This window comes from Hypanus sabinus, chromosome 16 (genome assembly GCF_030144855.1).
Source record: "Hypanus sabinus isolate sHypSab1 chromosome 16, sHypSab1.hap1, whole genome shotgun sequence".
Taxonomy (NCBI): Eukaryota; Metazoa; Chordata; class Chondrichthyes; order Myliobatiformes; family Dasyatidae; genus Hypanus; species Hypanus sabinus.
The window spans coordinates 10,703,887-10,726,378 of record NC_082721.1 but is presented as its reverse complement, the minus strand read 5'-3'; the positions used below and the strand labels follow the sequence as shown (position 1 = coordinate 10,726,378).

General features: G+C 41.0%; 1 protein-coding gene and 1 long non-coding RNA gene across 4 annotated transcripts in view; one reads left to right on the top strand and one right to left on the bottom strand.

Annotated features, from left to right (window-relative positions):
* LOC132406002 (BTB/POZ domain-containing protein 2-like) overlaps positions 1-5,640 on the bottom strand; it is a 38,084-nt gene extending 32,444 nt beyond the window's left edge. For 2 of the 3 annotated variants that reach the window (XM_059991115.1, XM_059991113.1), the window contains exon 1: positions 5,144-5,640. In XM_059991115.1, the coding sequence (XP_059847098.1) occupies positions 5,144-5,577 (434 nt within the window). In that variant the 5' untranslated portion in view covers positions 5,578-5,640. The remainder of the gene's footprint in view (positions 1-5,143) is intronic. The other variant, XM_059991116.1, reaches the window with a different exon arrangement.
* LOC132406004 (uncharacterized) overlaps positions 5,504-22,492 on the top strand; it is a 73,309-nt gene continuing 56,320 nt past the window's right edge. Inside the window, exon 1 of the long non-coding RNA XR_009516033.1 lies at positions 5,504-5,642. This is a non-coding gene — a long non-coding RNA (uncharacterized LOC132406004). The remainder of the gene's footprint in view (positions 5,643-22,492) is intronic.

Here is a 22,492-nt window from a genome sequence, read left to right as displayed (position 1 = left end):
AGCACAGTACTCCAAGTGGGGCCTGACTAGAATCCTATTTAGCTGCAACATTACCCCTCAGCTTCTAAATTCAATTCCATGATCGATGAAGGCCAATAGACCGTTCGCCTTCTTAACCACAGAGTCAATCTGCACGGCTGCTTTGAGTGTCCTATGGACTCGGACCCCAAGATCCCTCTGATCCTCCACACTGCCAAGAGTCTTACCATTAATACTATATTCTGCCATCATATTTGACCTACCAAAATGAACCACTTCACACTATCTGGGTTGAACTTCATCTGCCACTTCTCAGCTCAGTTTTGCACCCTATCAATATCCCGCTGTAACCTCTGACAGCCCTCCACACCTCCAACCTTCGTGTCACCAGCAAACTTATTAACCCATCCCTCCACTTCCTCATCCAGGTCATTTATAAAAATCATGAAGGGTCCCAGAACAGATCCCTGAGGCACTCCACTGGTGACCGACCTCCATGCAGAATATGACCCATCTACAACCACTCTTTGCCTTCTGTAGGCAAGCCAGTTCTGGATCCACAAAGCAATGTCCCCTTGGATCCCATGCCTCCCTACTTTCTCAATAAGCCTTGCATGGGGTACCTTATCAAATGCCTTGCTGAAATCCATATACAGTCGGCCCTCCTTATCTGCAAGGGACTGGTTCTGGGACCCCTCGTGGATACCAAAAAAAAAACACGGATGCTCAAGTCCCTTATTCAACCTGTCTCAATACGGTGGACCTTAGGACCCAGCGGAATCCCAGACCTTATTTAACCTGTCTCAGTGTGGTGGACTTTAGGACCCGGCGGCGGAGCTCTGAATCCGCAGTTTTTCTGTTCACGACAATAATCCCGATTACAATTGAAAATAAAGTGGAAATAATAAGGTAATCAGAGAAATGTGAAACGCCATCAGTCATTGTAAAAGTGTTAGGCTAAGTCAGTCAACGATCAGAACAATTTTAAAGGATAAAGTGAGAAAGGCCCTGCCCCAATGAAAGCTACAATTATTACTAAGCAACGCAGTGGTTTAATTTTTGGGTTTTGAGTTTTTGATCCTCCACATCAACCCGGAATGGATGGAGAGCGCACTCGAAAGCAGTCTGTCACTGGCTCGCACTTTCCTGAGCCCGGCACTGAAACATATGTTCTTAAGTGTTTTAAATGCATAGGAAGGTAAAATATATACTATATACTAAGACAAACGTTTGACTGACGCCAAATAACACCAGATGGACCTGCTCCGACTTACTTAGTAAGAGAAATTCTGAATTTTTTTCGATCCCGATCCACAATAACCAACACACATCCTCCCGTATACATTAAATCATCTTTAGATTACTTATAATACCTAATACAATGTAAATGCTATGTAAAGCAGTTGTTATACTGCATTGTTTAAGGAAATAATGACAAGAAAAAAAGTCTGTACATGCTCAAACAACAAGTGCTGGAAGAGCACGTCAGGGTTTTCTCCATTCACGGTTGGTTGAATTTGCGGATAAGGAGGGCTGCCTGTACACTACATCTACTGCTCTACCTTCATCAATGAGTTTAGTCACAACCTCAAAAACTTCAATCAGGCTCGTAAGGAATGACCTGCTCTTGACAAAGCCATGCTGACTACTCCTACTCATATTATACCTCTCCAAATGTTCATAAATCCTGGCTCTCAGGATCTTCTCCATAAACTTACCAACCACTGAAGTAAGACTCATTGATCTATAATTTCCTAGGCTATCTCTGCTCCCTTTCAACATCCACAACCCTCCAATCCTCCAGAACCTCTCCCATCCCCATTGCTGATGCAAAGATCATCACCAGAGGCTCAGCAATCTCCTCCCTCGCCTCCCACAATAGCTTGGAGTACATCTCATCCAACTTCATGCTTTCCAAGAGCTCCAGCACATCCTCTTTCTAAATACCTACATGCTCAAGCTTTTCAGACTGCTGCAAGTTATCACTACAATCACCAAGATCCCTTTCCATAGTGAATACTGAAGTATTCATTAAGTACCTCCACTATTTCCTCCAGTTCCATACACACTTTCCCACCGTCACACTTGATTGGTCCTATTCTTTCACGTCTTATCCTCTTGCTCTTCACATACCTGTAGAATGCTTTGGGGTTTTCCTTAACCTGGCCTGCCAAGGCCCTCTCATGGCCCCTTCTAGCTCTCCTAATTTCCTTCTTAAGCTCCTTCCTATTAGCCTTATAATCTTCCAGATCTCTAACATTACCTAGCTCTCCGAACCTTTTGCAAGCTTTTCATTTCTTCTTGACTAGATTTATTACAGCCTAAACAAGTCCCACCTATCTACACAACTGTATCATTCCATTTCAAGCATATTCATGTGCATATCGGAGAACCTCTTGAACATCCAAGGCAGCACATTCCAGGCATGAGTCATTGTCTGAAAAGAAATTTGCGTACACATCTCCTTTGAATTTATCCCCTTACCTAAATGCATGTCCTCTGGAAAAAGATACTGGCTGTCTACTCCATCTGTGCCTTTCACTCTTATAAACCTCTTATCAGATCTCCCCTCAAGCCTCTTGTGTTCCACAGAAAACAACCCAAGTTTGTCTAACTTCTCCTTACAACACCTGTTCTTTAATACAGGCAGCATTCTGGTAAAACTCTTCTGCATCCTCTCCAGAGCCCTGACATACTTCTTATGATGGGGTGACCAGAAATACTCCAGATGCAGCCTAATGAAATTTATATATCTATGTCATAAACTCAGACTCTTGAATTCAATTATATATAAATAATGGCTGGTAAACAGGGCCCCCAATAATTTAGCAGGTAAAGGGTATCTATTTCAGGACATAAAAAGATATGGACTAAATGCAGTAAGACATAGAAGAATTAGGCCATTCAGCCCATCAAGTCTGTGCCACTATTTCATCTTGAGTGATTTATTATCTGTTTCAACCCCATTCTCCTGCCTTCACCTTTAATGCCCTGACTAATCAAGAACCAATCAACCTCTGATTTGGCCTCCAAAGCCATTTGTGGCAATGAATTCCACAGATTTACCAACCTCTGACTAACCCTTTATCGCTGTTCTGATTCCTAGATTCCCCCACATCATCTCTACATCCACCCTATCTAGTCCTTTCAGTATTTGGTAGGTTTCAATGAGATCCCTCCTCATCGTTCTGAAGACCAGTCATCAAACGCTTCTCGTACATTAACCCTTTCATTCCTAGAATTATTTCCATGAACATCCTCTGGACCTTCTCCAATGCCAGCACACTCTTTCTTAGAGAAGGGGCCTGAGCAAATAGGCTGAAATAAAAGGTCAGCATGGACATGGGCTCATTTCTAAACAGTACAATTCTGAACTCATTAAAGTTCAAACTAAATTATCAAACTACACATACATCATAATCAACCCTGAGATTCATTTTGTTCTGGCTATTTACAGTAAATAAAGTAATAAATAACCAATAAATATTGAGAACACGAGATGAAGAGTCCTTGAAAGTGAGTCCATAGTGCCATTATAGAGGTTTATAAGATTGAAAGGCACAGATGGAGTAGTTTAGTTTTGGGCGAACACTTTAGTGTAGGGGGTGAGTGATGTCTTATTATACCAAGAAAATGAGATGATGCAATCATCTTTACTATCTTTGGGAAGAAAGTATTTTTCAAGATTGTACTTATTTTTCTGTATCAAATCCTGCCATAAACCAAGCATTATCAACATTAAATAACAACAGGGCTTAAATGTGACAATTTGCTGAAACAGCTCACCAATACGCAGCCCAAGTTCAACTAACAATCTCTGTAACAGACAAGTGCATACATAAATAATACTACCATTGTGTCAAAAGCAGCATCAATTCTTTTAAGAAAGCTTTTGAAGGACATAGCACATTAGATAGACAGCAGACAAATTCAAAAACATTGCCAATTACATTAGTTCCACTGCGCATTACTGCACATTGAAATAAGATGCACATAAAACACGCCAGGTCAAACTCCAATCCAGCCTGGCATATTAAAGCTGTGCATTTTGGAAATGTTTAAAAGCTGAAGATGAAGTTTGAACATGGGGTAAACATTGTTTAAAACAATGTTTAAAATTGTTTTAAATTTTAAAACAATTTTTAATTGTTTTAATTAAAAATTAATTAAATGGGGGGGGGGGGAGGAAGAAATATCGAGGGACTCTTTTCTCACATCAGAGCGCAAATGCGAACCAAAAAGGCGGGGCATTAAAGGAAAAAAACCTGGAACGTCTTTAAAATGGAAACAAAACATTAATTGTACATGTAAAAAAAATCAAAATCCGGAGTGTTTTATAAATAAACACAGCTAGAATGCAATCTCAAAACCAATTTTAGATTAGCTAGGTGTGAAGACTTCCAAGTTGCTCTGTTGTGAATTAGCCTTCTTCCAATTATTCTGTAATAAATCAAGTAACATCCCTCGTTTCCACGGTCAATAGACAAAACGTCTAACCTCGTTAACAAAAACACATACCTCTTCAGGACACAAAAACGTGGGTTTTGTCAATCCAGTGGAAGTACCTTTAAAAATGCGGAGAGGGGAGAAGGCGGACGGGACATCTGTCACCGAGCTCTGCTCTAAGAAAGCGGCGGCTGGCCGGCTCGGTCCCCGGTTCTGCAGCCGCAGGCGGAACGCATGAATGAATCGGCGGAGATGGAGAACGCCGCCCTCCCTTCCAGCCACACACACACAGGGCGTGATCCAGAAAGGAAACCAGCTCCGTGCCCTGCGGCGCTCTCGCTGCTCAAAGGCAGACAAAACAACAGCGGGCCGAAATCACATCACACCAAAAAACTCACGCAATTATATCTTTACTGAAGGGGGGGGGGGGGGTGGGGAGGCAGCCGTCAGTAAGCAAATTGAAAAATGCCCGTCCCAAGTAAAACACCAAAATCCCCCCGTTAAAATGTGAATAAAACTGTGGGTGAATGTAGGAAGAGGGATAATGCAACGGGGACGGCGGCCAAGGGAGGTTAGCTGGGTTGTTCCCGGAGTGGCCTGCAGCCGCCGGTTACCGGCCGCGCCAGTGGTTTTAAATTAAATGCTCGAGCTCCCAACCGCCGTTATCACCCCCCCCCCCCCCACCATCCACCTCTCGCCGGCCCAAGGCCGCACTCACTTGAGCAGGGCGAGGAAGGCGGCGGGCTCCACGTCGGGCAGCTCGATCTCGGTGGAGGTGGTGGCCATGCCGCCGTTGAACATGGCGTCGAAGACGGCGCTGCCGACGGCCAGCACGAAGCGGTGAGCGGGGATGCGCTGCGTCCCCATCCCTTTGCCCACCAGGAAGTGCACGTCGCTCAGGATCTCGTTGTTGAAGAGGAACGCGAAGCGCTCCTTCACCGTCGTCTTCGTGGCCTGCCAGTTGTACATGGGCTCCCGGTAGATCACCACCGCGGCGGCGGCCGCCGCCCCGGCCCCTACCCCGCCCGGGCTGGCCCCCAACATCGAGGGAGGTGGCGACGAGCCGGTGCCGAGGGTCGGGCTGCCCGAGCCGCCGCCATTAGGGACGTTGACTCGGTTGCAGGGGCTAAGGTTGCTCCCTCCCGCCGCCATCTTGAAGTGGCGTCTGTTTACAAACAGCGAGCTCAACAGCGTGGCCCTCCGTAAAGGAGGCTGGGGTAAGTCGGCGCTCCCCAATTACCTTCCCGACACCATAACGACAAATATTAGGACCTTTTATGTTGTTTTAATATAGAGTGACCCGCACCATCTTCAGACGTTCAAAAACAATTTTGCATCAGTCAGCTCCTAGAGACCGAAAATATGTTTATCTCGGTCTGCAATAGATTAAATGAGTATATAAGTTGACCCGCGCCATCCTCAGACCTCAAAACTATCTCTTATCATCAGGTCCACTTGACTTACCTATTGACCAAAATGTTTATCTCAGTCTGCAATATATTCAATGACTTTTTCTGCACCGCTCCACGTTCCACACTCCTGACTCACCTGTAGACCAGTTGTAAATATGTTTACCTCAGCCTGCAGTGACTTTTCCTACAGCTGTACTTACCATATCCTCGACTCGCCTAGACCAAAATGTTTATTTGATTCTGCAATATATTCAATGACTTTTCCTACACAACTCTACCTTCTATATTCCTTCTCTTTTCTATAGACCAAAATAATTCTGCATTTTATTCTGCAATCTATTCATTGACTTTTCCTGCACAGCTCCTTTCCATAGCCCTTGACTTGCCTATCGACCAAAAAGATGTTTATATCTCAATCTGCATTGGCTGTTTCTGCACAGTTTTTGCAGCAGAGAATTCCAAAGGATGTCAAGCCCCTGGAGAGGAAACACTGCCTTCTGTCTTTAACGGGTGACCCTTTAATCATAGAGATTTGGGGTGGCAGAGTGATAGAGCTGGTGCCTCAAAACTCCACTGACCCAGGTTCAGTCCTGAACTATGTGGTCTGTGCTAGGTTCAAAATCAGGTTTACTATCACTGATACATATCTATTGAAATTTGTTGTTTTCCAAGGATTGTTCAGTGCAATACATTAAAAAATTACCATAAAAGTTACAATAAAAGTATATTAAAACAAGTAATGCAAAAAGTGAGTCAAATAGTTCATGGATTCATGGACCATTCAGAACTCTGACAGTGTAGAGTAGAGCTGATCCTATAAGAAGTGTGCGTTTAGGCTCTTGCACCCCTCTTGTTCTCCTGTCCTCCCTTTAACTGCATGGGCTTTGATTTCATCCCACATTCCAAAGATGGGTTGATGGATGGTTGATTTTAATTTCTGTATGACTGTTTCCTGGGGAGCAGAACCATGCTGTCAGCATCCATCCTATCAAATCTACTTAGAATCTTGCATGTTAAATAAGAACACCTCATTTATCTAAACATCAGAATTGGATTTATTATCACTGACATATCATGAAATTTGTTGTTGGTGGCAGCAGTACGGTGCAGGACATAACAGTTAATAAAAGTCACATAGATAAATAGTCATTCGGCTTACGGGACCAGCATTGACCATCAAACCCATCTACACTAATCCTAAATTTCCTCTCACGCCCCCATCACCTTAATCTTCTACACCCTCCCTATCTATACTAGGGGTAATTAATATACCAATCATACCCATTGACTCTGGATTGCTGCAGCACTAACTATAGCCACAGTGCACTTGTAAATCCAACAGCCCAGAGGTCTGATTTCATTCCATCTTAAATTATCATTCTGGTATGAGTTTTCTTTGTAATGCTCTAGATCAGGGGTTCGGTTCCCAACCTGAGGTCAGTGGACCCCTTGATTAATGGTAGGGGACCATGGCATAAAAAAAGGTTGAGAACCCCTGCTTTAGAAGATCTTTAGCAGTTTCCCAGAACTTATGAGTGCATGTGAAGTTTGGAAATGAGCCGAACTCTGAATGTGGCTTGGCAAGTTGGTCCCCGTATCACTGTCAATATTGTAGTTATTAATACCAGACTTGAACTAGGGTTATAATTAATTATAGAATGTAATATAGGAGTAAATATAAATGACCATGGACAGAAAAGGAAGACAAGGAGAGGACATACTTTGTACTTTTTCATGACATAGAAGGAAGCTAGTACAGCCACTACATCTATGCTAGTTTTACGGAGCAATGCTACTCCCAATTAACTTACCCCAGTAACCTCTTTTCCCCAAAATCTCATCAACTATCCCAGCTTCCAACACTGACTCACACACCGGTGCAATTGACAGTGGCCACTTAACCTACCAACTGGTGTGTCTGTCAGATGTGGAATAAGCTGCAGGAACTTGGGGGGGGAAAGTGCATGAATGAGGTCACAAACTCCATTCAGACAGCGCTAGAGGTCATAATTAAGCCTAGGTTACTGGAATTATGAAGCAGTTAAGCTGCAAGGGGCTTAATTGTGCTGACCTCTATCATCTTCCAATATCAAATTAGTTTCTGTAATGTAGAGTGATGACGGAAAAGATCAGAAGTTGCAAGTTCAAAGTAAATTTATTATCAAAGTACTTGTATGTCACCATATACAACCCTGAGATTCATTTTCCTGCAAGCATACTTAGCAAATCTATAGAATAGTAACTATAACAGGATCAATGAAAGATCAACCAGAGTGCAGAAGTAACAAACTGTGCGAATACAAATATAAATAAATAGCAATAAATAACAAGAACATGAGATAACAAGGTAAAAGAGTCCTAAAAGTGAGATCACTGGTTGTGGGAGCATCTCAATGGATGGGCATGTGAGTGTAGTTCTCCCCTTTTGTTCAAGAGCTTGACATTTGAGGGGTAGTAACTCTTCTTGAACCTGGTGGTGTGAATCCTGAGGCACTTGTACCTTTGACCTGATGGCAGCAGCAAGAAAAGAGCATGGGTAGTGGGCTCTCTGGTGATGGATGCTGCTTTCCTACAGCAGCGTTTCATGTTGATGAGTTCAATGGTTGGCATCTAATGTACTGGGCTGAATCCACTACCTTTCGTAGGACTTTCCATTCAAAGGCATTGGTGCTTCCGTTCGGCTGGCTGGTGGTGCAATGGCATCAGTGCCGGACTCCGGAGCGAAGGCTCCTGAGTTCGAATCCAAGTCGGGCCACCCCTGAGCACACTTTCCATCCATGCTGGGTTGAGTGTCGAGCTAACCACTTGGCCTCGTAAAAGAAAAATGCAAGGGTTGAGTCAGGAACGTTCATATCGTGACCCAGTTAATCCAAAAGGAGGCCAATCCTGACACCACATGCCAGATAAGAATAGCTGACTGTCTGGTGCAACATGCTTAAAAAAACAGGCTATGATGTAGTCAGTACACATCTGGCGAAGTTTTAGATGTCATGCTGAACCTCAGCAGACTCCTAAGGAAGTAGAAGCACTGCCATGCTTTCTTCACAACTGCACTTGCGTGCTGGGTGCAGGACAGATCCTCTGAAATAAGTTGCTAACCGCCTCTGATCCTCTGATGAGGACTGGCTCATGGATCTCTGGTTTTCCTCTTCTGAAGCCTGCAATCAGTTCCGTGGTCTTGCTGACACTGAGTGAGAGGTTGTTATGACACAACAGTGGTGTCATCAGCAAACATGAATATGGTATTAGAGTGAAGGAAACCAATGCAAAAAAATTCTAGGCATGTTATACAACAAACAGAAAAGAAATCAAAGAGCACAGTTAAAAAAAGATGTAAAGATCATAACTATTTTTCAAAAATACATTGTTTTATAGCTTCCATAAATTCTGTGACTCAATGGTGCATATGCTAATGATGAACATAAATTTACTCTTCAAAATAAATTAATAATAATTTTATTGCTTCTTCTGAATGTAGGACATGTCCTCTGGCTAATACATAGAATTACATAAAATGAAACAGTATTTGGCACTGATATTCAACCTCAATGTGAGCCTTCTCCTGCCTTACTTCCTTTAACCCTAAATAAAAATCACAAAACTGCACTTCCTAGAAATCTTAAATAAAAACAGAAAACACTGAAAATAAACAGCAAGTCAGAAGGCATCTAACACTTGAAACTCATAGAAAACTACAGCACAGAAGCAGGGCCTTCAGCTCATCCAGTCCATATCAAACCATTTGACTTGCCTAGTCCCATTGAGCTGCGCCTGGACCATAGCCCTCCGTACCCCTCACATGTACCTTTGTTAACTGTTAACATTTCATTGTTAATATGTTAACTATTAACATTAAAGATTAATCTTTCATTAGAATCTGACATGAAACATGTTTTAAATGATGAGTGTTTCCAATACTTGCTGTTTAATTTAATTTCTTTAATCCTTTCAGCATATCCTTCTTTCTTACTGTATGTGTTTATGCAGCTTTCATGTAAATGCCATATGCTAGATTTTTAATTAATCAATAGCTGATTTAGTACTTGAGTGTTAATTATGCAAGCCTTTGAAAATTCACACTTAGTTTGTAAAAAAAAACGTCTTCAATTTAAAACGTTTGCACTTTCAGGTTCAAAGAGTCCCAAGCTTTAAGTTCTAAAACTTGCAATTTCAAATTTAAGAAGCCTCCACTTTCAGGCTTAAAACCCTGCCTCCAAGATACAGAAAAATTACACTAATAGGAAAAATATTGTAATTGTGCATTAATTAGTATAATAATAATAATATCATCATCGTCATCATCATTAGGTGCCGTATCATTTGACATGAGCGATCATGATCTTGACCATGATTGTTCTTGGCGAATTTTTCTACAGAATTTGTTTGCCAGTCCGGCCTTCTGGGCACTGTCTTTACAAAATGGGTGACCCCAGCCATTATCAATACTCTAGAGATTGTCTGCCTGGCATCAAGTGATTACATAACCAGGACTTGTGATATGCACCAGCTGCTCATACGACCATCCACTACCTGCTCTTATGGCTTCATGTGACCCTGATCAAGGGGCTAAGCAGGTGTTACACCTTGCCCAAGGGTAATCTGAAGCTGGCAAAGGGAGAGATTGCCTTGTCTCCTTTGGTAGAGACATATCTCCATTCCACCACAAGACTCGGGGTCATGTAACTAGAATGTAGAATGGTACAGCATAATATGGGCCCTTCAACAAAAAATTATGCTAACCTGTATAAACCTACTTCAAAGTTCAATGTAAATTTATTATTGAAGTATGAATATGTCACCATATATTACACTGAAATTCATTCTCTTGTGGGCATTCACAGTAGAACAATAAAATCAATGAAAAACTGCATAGATAGACTTTACAACTCCTCCCTCGGAGTGTCAGACATCCTGAGCCTGAACTTATTTCCACTTGGTATGATTAACTTATTTTTATTTAATTATTTATGGTTTTATATTGCTATATTTCTTCACTATTCTTGGTTGGTGTGGCTGTAACAAAACCCAATTTCCCTTGGGATCAATAAAGTATGTCTGTCTGTCTGTATAAAAACAAGAATGGTCAGGCCAGGATGGAAAACAGTTTCTTCCCCCAGGCCATTAAGCTTCGGAACTTCCTGCCGCATCATATTCAAAGTGTCACTGGTTAATCTGTTCTATACAATATTTGTTATTAATGCTCTTTAGTTGGTTATTTATGTGTGATTCATCTGTAGATTTTATCCTTGCCTTCATAAGTTATCATGTGTTATGTGTACTACTGTGCTTTACACCTTGGTTTAGAGAAAAGTTGTCTCGCTTCTACATATGAGGTTATATTGCATTATTTATATTATATATATGTGTGTGTGTGTATAGTTAAATGACAATAAACTTGACAAAGAAAAACTGACAACCAATGTGCAAAAGAGGACAAACTGTGCAAATAAAAGAGTAAATAAATAATAACATGAGTTGTTGAGTCCGTTAAAGTGAATCCATAGGTTGTGTTCAGTGATCAGTTCATTTTTGAGGTGAATGAAGTTATCTCACTGGTTCAAGAGTTAGATCAATCTACTTCAGATCAGTCTGATCCTTCCTCCTACACAGACCTTAACCCTCAAATTTTTCTTCTGTCCATTGGCCCATCTAAAATTCTCTAAAAGCCTGTTAAAAAATGTCTTACCCACCACTCTTTGTATAAAAATACTACCTCTAATATCTCCCCTAAACTTCCCTCTACTTACTTAAATGCATGCCCTTTGGCATTGGCCAATGGACTCCTGGCAAAAGGTGCTGGCTGTCCACTCTCTCTAAACCTCTCATTATCTTATACTCCCTATCAATTCGCCATTCATCCTTCACTCCAAAGAGAAAAACCCTAGTTTACTCAACCTTTCCTCGAAAGACATGTTCTCTAATCTAGCCAGCATCTTGGTAAATATCCTCTGCACCCTCCATAAAGCTTTCACACCCTCCTGTAATGAAGTGAACACAGTACACTAATTGTAGTCTAACCAGAGTTTTATAGAGCTACAACATAACATAGCTTGTGAACTCAGTACTCTGACTAATGAAGGCGATCACACCATATGGGTTCACCTGTCAACTTGTGAAATGACTTTGAGGGATCTATGGACGTGGATTCCAAGATCCATCTATTCCTCCACATTGCTCCATACTGCCATTGACCTTGTACTCTGCCTTCAAGTTTGATCTCTCAAAGTGTATTACTTCACACTTTACTGAATTGAACACCATCTGCCAGTTCTTTACCCAACTCTCTGCATCCCGTTGTAACCCGCAACAGCCTTGTACACTATCCACAATACCTCCAACCTTTGTGTCATTTGTAAATTTACTAATCCCCCCCCCCCTTCCACTTCCTCATCCAAGTCATTTATAAACATCACAAAGAGCAGAGGCACCATAATGGATTCCTGCAGAACTTGACTAGTCTAATCACGTTGATTGGGACGTGGCAGAAGTTAAGACTATAGTCATGTATTCATGCTTTGTCTTTAGTTTTAGTTTGGTTGGGGCATGGGATAGGCCAGGGAAATTGTTTTTTTAGGGCTTATGTTTAACTACGTTTTAATATGCTTAGACCACTTACTTCATTATATCACTAGTTTTATTTTCATTAGTTTTTTTTATCATTGCAAGATTGCTCGCCTTTGCTGGTTTCTTTAAAAAGGATTGAATGTACCTTCTTCGACTTAGAACTTTGTTGTTTTTGGAGTGTTTCATACAGGTTAAACCCCTGTGCTTAGTTTCCAAGTGGTTTTGGTTTCTTTTAAAGTAACCACTACTCCTACCATAGGGAACTTTGTCCAAAGCCTTACTAAAATTGATACACACTGCCTCCATATAATAGCTGTGTCCATATATTAGCTGTGTAACATTACAATAATACTGCATTACCTACAAGTGAATTATGGAAGGTTGTATTAGAAAATCATTAAACATACAGACTTATTGAAACTATTTACACAGCAGGACTGTACTGAACCCTGAAATGATGTTGTACTGTAAAATGTCCACAAATTCTTGATTGCAAATTTTCTTTGAGTGCTATAGATGTGAACTAAATTCCTTACAACATATTAAATATGTTTTAATGTGTTTTGTATTACCAATCGATTATCCATAGAGGAGTTTCCCATCATTGCATTGGATAGTTGAAATTTGCCTGAATATTTTACTGTAACAGATATTTAATGGATTATATTTCTGTTAAAGATCCAAGGGTAGTGAAATAAAGTTATCAAACTTTAAAACATAATAATCAACATTTTCCAATAATGAAAAGTATGAATCATCTGGGTCAATTGTCAACCGCATCCCTGGTCACCTCGCCAGCTGGTTTTATTTTCCATTGAGAAACCACTTGTTTACTTGTGTGTGCAAAGATAAGATAAAAAAACTTTCCCAAAGAGTTTGGTCTTTACATACACGAGGAAATCTGCAGATGCTGGAAATTGAAGCAACACACACAAAATGCTGGTGGAACGCAGCAGGCCAGGCAGCATCTATAGGAAGAAGTACAGTCGACGACACGAAACGTCAACTGTACTTCTTCCTATAGATGCTGCCTGGTCTGCTGCGTTCCACCAGCATTTTGTGTGTGTTGCTTAGTCTTTACATATGTGGCCAGGATTTACAAACGTTTGTAGAATATCAGTCAATAGACAATAGGTGCAGAAGTAGACCATTCGGCCCCTCGAGTCTGCACCGCCATTCTGAGATCATGGCTGATCATTCACTATCAATACCCAGTCCCTGCCTTGTCCCCATATCCCTTGATTCCCCTATCCATCAGATATCTATCTAGCTCCTTCTTGAAAGCATCCAGAGAATTGGCCTCCACCGTCTTCCGGGGCAGTGCATTCCACACCTCCACAACTCTCTGGGAGACGAAGTTTTTCCTTAACTCTGTTTTAAATAACTGACCTCTTATTCTCAATCCTTGCCCTCTGGTACTGGACTCTCCCAACATCTGGAACTTATTTCCTGCCTCAATCCTGTCAAATCCTTTAATTATCTTAAACGTTTCAATCAGATCCCCTCTCAATCTCCTCAATTCCAGTGTGTACAAGCCCAATCTCTCCAATCTCTCTGCGTAAGACAGCCCTGCCATCCCAGGAATCAACCTAGTGAATCTACGCTGCACTTCCTCAATTGCCAGAATGTCCTTCCTTAAACCTGGAGACCAAAACTGTACACAATATTCCAGATGTGGTCTCACCAGGGCCCTGTACAAATGCAAAAGGACATGTGGTCAAATGTTATTGAAGTACTTCCAGACCTTAGAGTCATAGAGCATTACAGCCCTGAAGCAGTCCTTTCAGCCCATCTAGTCTATTCTCACCTGGTTTTATGCCTAATCTCATCCACCTGCATCTGGATCATAGTCCTCCATATCTCCCTCGTCCATGTGCTTATCCAGACTTCTCCTGCATGTTACAATGGACGCTGCATTTATGACTCCTGCTGGCTGCTCATTCCACATTCTTAGCACCCTCTTAGTGAAGTAGTTTCCCTCTCAGATTCCCCTTAAATATTTCACCTTTCAACCTGAATCTTTAGGTTCACCCAACCTGAGGAGGAAAGACCAGCATATATTCATGCTCTATATATATGCCTTGTAATATTGTATACCTCCTGAGTTCCAGGGTATAAAGTCCTAACCTATTGAACCTATTCTACCCTGGAACTCAGGATGTCAAATCTTGCAACATCTGTGTAAATTTTATCTGCACTCTTTCTAGCTTATTGCTATCTTTCCTGTAGATAGGTGATAAGAACTGCAAACAATACTTTAAATTTGGTCTCGCCAAAGTCTTAAACCACTTCAGCATAACGTCTCTCCCTTATACTCGGTGTCCTGGTTTATGAAGGCCAATGTGAAAACAAGCTCTCCTTTCAACTCCATGATACCACTTTTAAGGAATTATGGATCTGAGTTCCCAGGTGTCTTTGTTTGACTGCACATCTCAGTGCCACACCTTAACTTATCTGCATTAAATTCAATTTGCCATCTTTCAGCCCATTTTCCCAGGTGGTCCAGATCACTTTATAAGCTTTGTTAGGCTTCCTCACTGTCCACTACACCCCTAGTCTTAGTGTCATCTCAAATTTGCTGATACCCTTTACCACATTATCATCTAAGCATTAATGTAGATGATAAACAACAATGGATGTTGTACTGATCCCAGTGGCATAGCATTAGTCACAGGTTTCGAGTCAGAGAGACAGCCATCTACTACCACTCAGACTTCTCCTACTAAGTCAGTGCTGAATCTAAGTGATTACTTCATCCTCACTGTCAAGCAACTTAACCTACAGGACCATGTGCGACTTTGTCAAAGGCCTTGCTAAGGTTTCTACAGACACGGTTTCCCTTCATCAACGTTGTTAATCTTCTCAAAAAACTCTGTAAGGTTGATCATCTGAACTGCCAAACACAAAGTCATATTGATCATCCCTAAACAGCCCCTTTCTAACCAAATGCTTATAAATCTTGTCTTGCATTGTACCTTTGAATAACTGATGTCAGGCTCACCAGTTTATAATTTTATGGCTTCTTCCTAGAGCCTTTCTTAAATAACGTAACAACGTTAGCTATCCTCCAGTCCTCTGGCACCTTCCCTGTGGCAAAGGACATTATAAATATCTTTGCCAGTGCCCCTGTAATTTTGCACTAGCCTCCCATAAGGTCCACTTCATCAGGCCCTGAGGATTTTTCCACCCTAATTCATCTCAACAGCAAGCACCTCTTCTATAATCCAGATACATGGGATACTCCCGCATGGGAGGTTAGTTAGGAAGATTCCGTCGCTAGGTATACATGGTGAGGTAGTAAATTGGATTAGACATTGGCTCAATGGGTGAAGCCAGAGAGTGGTAGTGGAGGATTGCTTCTCTGAGTGGAGGCCTATGACTAGTGGTGTGCCACAGGGATCAATGCTGGGTCCACTGCTATTTGTCATCTATATCAATGATCTGGATGATAATTGCGGTAAATTGGATCAGCAAATTTGCTAATGATATAAAGATTGGAGGTGTAGTGGACAGTGAGGAAGGTTTCCAAAGCTTGCAGAGGGATTTGGACCAGATGGAAAAATGGGCTGAAAAATGGCAGATGGAGTTTAATGCAGACAAGTGTGAGGTATTGCACTTTGGAAGGACAAATCAAGGTAGAACATATAAGGTAAATGGTAGAACACTGAGGAGTGCAGTAGAACAGACTGATCTGGGAATACAGATGCATAATTCCCTAAAAGTGGCATCACAGGTAGATAGGGTAGTAAAGTGAGCTTTTGAATCATTGGCCTTTATAAATCAAAGTATTGAGTATAAGAGTTGGAATATTATGGTGAAGTTGTATAAGACATTGATGAGGCTGAATTTGGAATAATGTGTGCAGTTTTGGTCACCAAATAACAGGAAGGATATTAATGAGGTTGAAAGATTGCAGAGAAGGTTTACAAGGATGTTGCCAGGACTTGAGAAACTGAGTTACCAGGAAAGGTTGAATAGGTTAGGACTTTATTCCCTGGAGCGTAAAGAATGAGGGGAGATTTGATAGAGGTATATAAAAGGGCATAGACAGAGTGAATGCAAGCAGTCTTTTTCCACTGAGGTTAGGGGGAGAAAAAAACCAGAGGACATGGGTTAAGGGTGAAGGGGGAAAAGTTTAAAGGGAATATTAGGGGGGGCTTCTTCAAACAGAGTGGTGGGAGTGTGGAATGAGCTACAAGATGAAGTGATCAATGCAGGCTCACTTTTAACATTTAAGAAAAACATGGATGAGAGGGGTATGGAGGGATGTGGTCCAGGTGCAGGTCAGTGGGACTAGGCAGAAAAATGGTTTGGCACAGCCAAGAAGGGCCAAAGGGCCTGTTTCTGTGCTGTAATGTTCTATGTTCTATATAATCAGTGAGCTTGCTACTCATTTTCCTCAGTTCTATAGACTGGTTGCCTGTCTTGAGTAAATACAGCTGCAAAATATTCATTTAAGATGTCCGCCATCAACTTCAGCTCCATGCACAGATTACTACACTGATGTTCAAAGGACCAAATTTATTCCTTGCTCTTCTTTTGCTCTCAATATGGCTATAAGAGCCTTTGAGATTCTCTTTTGCTTTGGCTAGAGCAACCCCCTATCCTCCTGATTTCTCTTTTAAGTGTTCTCTTACATTTCTTGGGCTCCTCAAGCACCTTCTTCAATCCTAACAATCTGTACTTGATATGTATCTCCTTCTTTTTCTTTACCAGGGCCTCAATATCACTTGATAACCAAGGTTCCTTAATCCTGTAAGCCTTGCCTTTTATTCTAACTGGAACTTAAGGATTTTGTTCTCTCAATATTTCAGTTTTAAAGGCTTTCCACTTACCAAGCAGCTCTTTGCCAGGAAACAATCTATCCCAATCCACACTTGCCAGATTACTCAGTTTTATTCCAGTTTAGAATCTTAATCTGAGGACCAGTCCAATCCTTCTCCAGAAACACCATGAAACTAATGGAATTATGATCACCAGCTATGTAGTATCCAGGCCAGGACCACCAGACCCAATAACCGTTACCTTCCCAAAGCAGTAAGGCTAATCAAACACCTCCACCCACTAACCCACCCCATCACCCCCACAACCACCTTTATCATTTCCTGTCAGAATATCTTATATGTATGTATTATAAAGCTATTTTATATATCGTATTTTTTATTATTGTGTACTTTAATTTTTTTTATGCTGCCTCGGATTCAGAGTTACACATTTGATACTCATTTCTACATGTGTACTGGAAATGACATTAAACGATCTGCATTATGGTCCTGCATGGGGGTGGGGGGGGTGGCTACTGTACAAGATCTAGGTGTTGCAGAAACTTGTAAAATTAGTCAGCTCTGTCATGGGTACTAGCCGCCGTGGTATCCAAAACATATTCAAGGAGCGGTGCCTTAGGAAGGCCGAGTCTATCATTAAGGAGCCCCCCCCCCCCCCCACCACCAAGGATATGCCCTCTTCTCATTGTTATCATCAGGAAGGATAAAAATGGTACAGAGGAGATATCAGGGGTAAGTTTTTTACACAGGGAGTGGTGAGTGTTTGGAATGGACTGCTGGTGACGGTTATGGAAGCGGATACGATGGGGTATTTTAAAGGACTCACGGACAGGTATATGGAGCTCAGAAAAATCGAGGGCTATGGGTAACCCTAGGTAATTTCTCAGGTAAGGACATGTTCGGCACAGCTTTGTGGGCTGAAAGGCCTGTATTGTGCTGTAGGTTTTCTATGTTTCTAAGGAGGTACAGGAGCACACACCTAGCGATTCAGGAACAGCTTCTTCCACTCTGCCATCCAATTTCTGAATGGACATTGAACCCACGAATACTTCCTCACCTCTTTTTTTAATTTCTGTTTTATTTGCACTACTTACTTTTACTTAACTACTTAATGGACATACCTTGTATATACTTACTGTAATTCAGTTTTTTCTCTCTATTTTATCATATCATTTATCATTGTACTGTTGCCATAAAGTTAACGAATTTCATGACATGCCCGTAAACCTGATTCTGATTCTGAATCTAGATCCAAACTGTTCCCTTGCACTCACTTCTGTCATCTGCTCTGTCTCTTCCCCAAGAGGAAATTCAGTGCTGAGCTCTGTCTGGTTGGGACCTGTACATATTAATTAAGGAAACTCGTTGAGCATATTTGACAAACTCTATCCTATCACAGTATGGGAGTCCCGGTCAATATGTAGAAAATTAAAATCACCTAATATGACAACTTACTATCACTACTGCCATGGTAACCTAGCAGTTAGTTAGGATCGAAATCTTCCAAGTATTTCCATTTTAGACAGCTACAACTGAAATCCACAGTTACAGCCATGGACAATACAGTAAGCAACATTATTTTAAGCCATTCAAAGACTCTTGTGTTTATAAAAAAAACTATTGCTACTCAAAGTTAACAAATCTCAGACGGCAGTCTCCAGTCAAAAGTGTGGTTCCCCTTTAAGACAATGGAAGAGAGAGTGCCGTGCTGGATTAAAAGTTCATTTAAGGAGAAGAGGGTTCCAATTTGCACTATTGACTATTCTGCTGGCAAACGTGCAGTCTCTGGAAAATAAAACAAAAGACCTCAGAGCAAGATTGCCGGACCAGAGGGACATCAGGGGCTGTAGTGTTTTGTGCTTCTTAGAGACTTGGCTATTCCCTGCCATTCCGAACGTAGTGAAACAGATTGCTGGCTTCAGCCCTCATCACAAAGATAGGACTGTTGAGTCTTTCAAAGGCAGTGGGGATGGTGTATGCTTCATGATTAACTCCTTGTGGTGCATAAGCATGGCAGTTCTGTCCCAGTCCTGCTCATCCAACCTGGAACATCTAGTGATCAAATGTCATCCATTTTCTCTTCCATGGGGGTTTTCAGCCATCATCTTGGGAGCTGTGTACATTCCACCTCAGGCCCATGTCAAGCAGGCTCTAGACGAATTCTAGATGAATTGAGCAATAAACAGCAGGCGTGAAATAGTGCACCCTGATGCCTTCCTCATCATTTTGGGGGATTTTAACTAGGCCAGTTTGAAAAAAATCTCTAAATAATTATCACTACTCTACTCTCTCTACATCCATGACTGTGTGGCTAGGCATAGCTCAAATGCCGTCTATAAATTTGCTGATGGCACAGCTATTGTTGGCAGAATCTCAGATGCTGACAAGAAGGTACAGGAGTGAAATAGATCAGCTGGTTGAGTAGCATTGCAGCAATAACCTTGCATTTAATATCAGTAAGACCAAATAATGGATTGTGGACTTCAGAAAGGGTAAGACGAGGGAACACACACCAGTCTTCATTGAGGGACCAGAAGTGGAAAGGGTGAGCATTTGCAAGTTTATGGGTGTTAACTTCTCTGAAGATCTATCCTAGGTCCAACATATGGATGCAGTTACAAAGAAGGCACAACAGTTGCTATATTTCATTTGGAATTTGAAGAGATTTGGAATGTCACCAGGGACACTCACAAATATACCATGGAGCGCATTATCTGGCTGAAGGACCATCTGGTGTTGGGGGAGGCCACTGCACCGGATTGAAATAAGCTGTAGGAAGTTGTAAACTCAGTCAACTCCATCATGGGTACTAGCTCCCCCAGCATCTAGGACAACTTCAAGGAGCGATGCCTCAAAAAGGCGACATCCATCATTAAAGACCCTCATCACCCAGGGCATGCCCTCCTCTCATTGATAACATCAGGGAGGAGGTTCACGAGCCTGAAGGCACACACTCAACAACTCAGGAATAGCTTCTTCTCCTCTGCCATCAGATTTCTGAATGGATAATGAACCCATGAACACTACCTTACTACTTTTTTCTTTCTTTTTTTGCACTGCTTATTTAATTTAACTTTTTAAAGATATATATATCTACTGTAATATAGTTTTTATATAGTGCAATGTATTGCTGCATAACAACAAATTTCATGACATATACCAGTAATATTAAATCTGATTAAGATTCTGATTCTTTACACTGTGCTTAGGTTGTCTAGTCCTTAATGCTTAATGTTTTACATGCTGAGGATTTGCAAATGGAACAATGCCTTGGGCTCTGTGAGAAATAGAATTCTGCAGCTGCAGCTTTTTATCACAAAAAATATTCTATACCTTGCCACACATTGCATGCTTAATATGCTTTTCCAGGCACCAAATACAAACATTGTACATTAAGAGCCCTATGTCGGGTGTTACTAGAATGTCTGATGTCATACAATATCGTAACAAAGACTATGGGATTCTTGTGCCAAAAGATTTACTAAATGTGATTGGGGAATGCAGAAGCAGAGCTACATTGTTAAAGCCCTCTTTATCTTTGCTGAATTCTCACATCTACTGAGGATCAGTGTGATCATTGAAGCAGACAGTTTCTGCTTCATTTAGACCACAGAGGATGAGAAAGCACCATTCACAGTGACCACAAGATGGAGTATTAGTGTTATTCAAACTCTATTTTAAATACATTTTGTAACCCTCTATATTATTTGTAAAACATGCAAAAGAGATTAACTGTTAATCTGTAATAAATGCACAATAAAACTTGAAAATTAATTTACAGCTGTGGGGAAGGGGAATACATTGGTGAATAGAATGATCCAATGGACAACCTCAATAATTTGATACTGGATAAACCCCATGGATAAGTAAATTGAATTGGTCATTAAACATATTTTAATATTAGTCATTACAATGAATATACTTTAAGTGGTTCAGTGTAAGGAAGGTGCCTTTTTAAACCACAGAGGAAGGTTGTGCAGCATGTTTCTACATTATTGTGATAAGGACTTTTTTCAGCAGCAAAGTAAATGATTGGCTCTGCTGTTGTCATGACTGTGACTGCTGGGACCATTTCAATTGGTTAGCTGCGGTCTCTTCTTCATTGGTGGCAAGGTGGTTACTAAGGCTACATTTGTGCTATTGTTTGAGGATGTTTTACAGTAGAATTGCTTAAAGATGATCTTCAGTTTTTACACCTCAAACCATATTTTTCATTTGTTCAGAAAACTTGTTACTGATTGGCTTAAGAAAATAAAATAACCAAAACGTGAATATCAAAAGCACAGTTTTGCTGAATGTAATTTTATATTAAGAGGGGAAAATAATATATATTTTTTAATTTTTCAAGACCTAAATCCATTTAACCATTGGGTGAAAAATTATTATGTGTTCTGTTTTATAACAGAAATTAATCAAAAGAAAAAAATACAGGAGCTTGGATAACGTGTCAGCTTAGCTTTTCTTTTTAGTGAAATGCTCACAAATAACATGATGGCATGATGATATATGCCATTCACGTACTTCTTACTTATAACCCATAATGAATTATGTAAACCAAGAATGCTTAATCAAATAATATATTTACAGTATTACTCAAATATTACTGAAATATTGATTACAACACACTCCTGCTTAGTTACAAACTCCAACTCAAATATGTAACATATTGCTCTCTAGTCATCTGTTTATGAGTACTGTATAGATAAATATAGATCTAGGCTATTGGATTTTCAGATGGCCTTTGACAAGGTGCAGCACTTGAGGCTGCCAAACAAGATAAGAGCCCATGGTATTACAGGAAAGATACTAGCATGAATAGAAGATTGTCTGACTGGCAGGAGGCAAAAACTGGGAATACAGGCGTCCTTTTCTAGATGGCTGCTGGTGACTAGTGGTGTCACGCAGGGGTCAGTGTTGGAACCACATCTTTTTATGTTTTATCAGTGATTTGGATCACAAAATTGATAGCTTTGTGGATGATGCAAAGACAAGTGGAGAGGCAGGTAGTGTTGAGGAAGCAGGGAATCTGCAGAAGTACTTTGGCAGATTAGGAGAATGGGCAAAGAAGTGGCATATGGAATATAGTGTGGCGGAGTATATGATCATGCACTTTGGTAGAAGGAATAAAGGTGAAAAAGTTTTCTAAATGGGAAGAAAATTCAGAACTCAAAGGTACAAATAGACTTGGGAGTCAGAGAATACGTACACAATGCTGGAAGTACTCAGCAGGTCAGGCAGCATCAGTGAGAAAAGAGTAGCCAACGTTTCTGGCCAAAACCCTTCATCAGGAATGGGGGGAAGAGACGG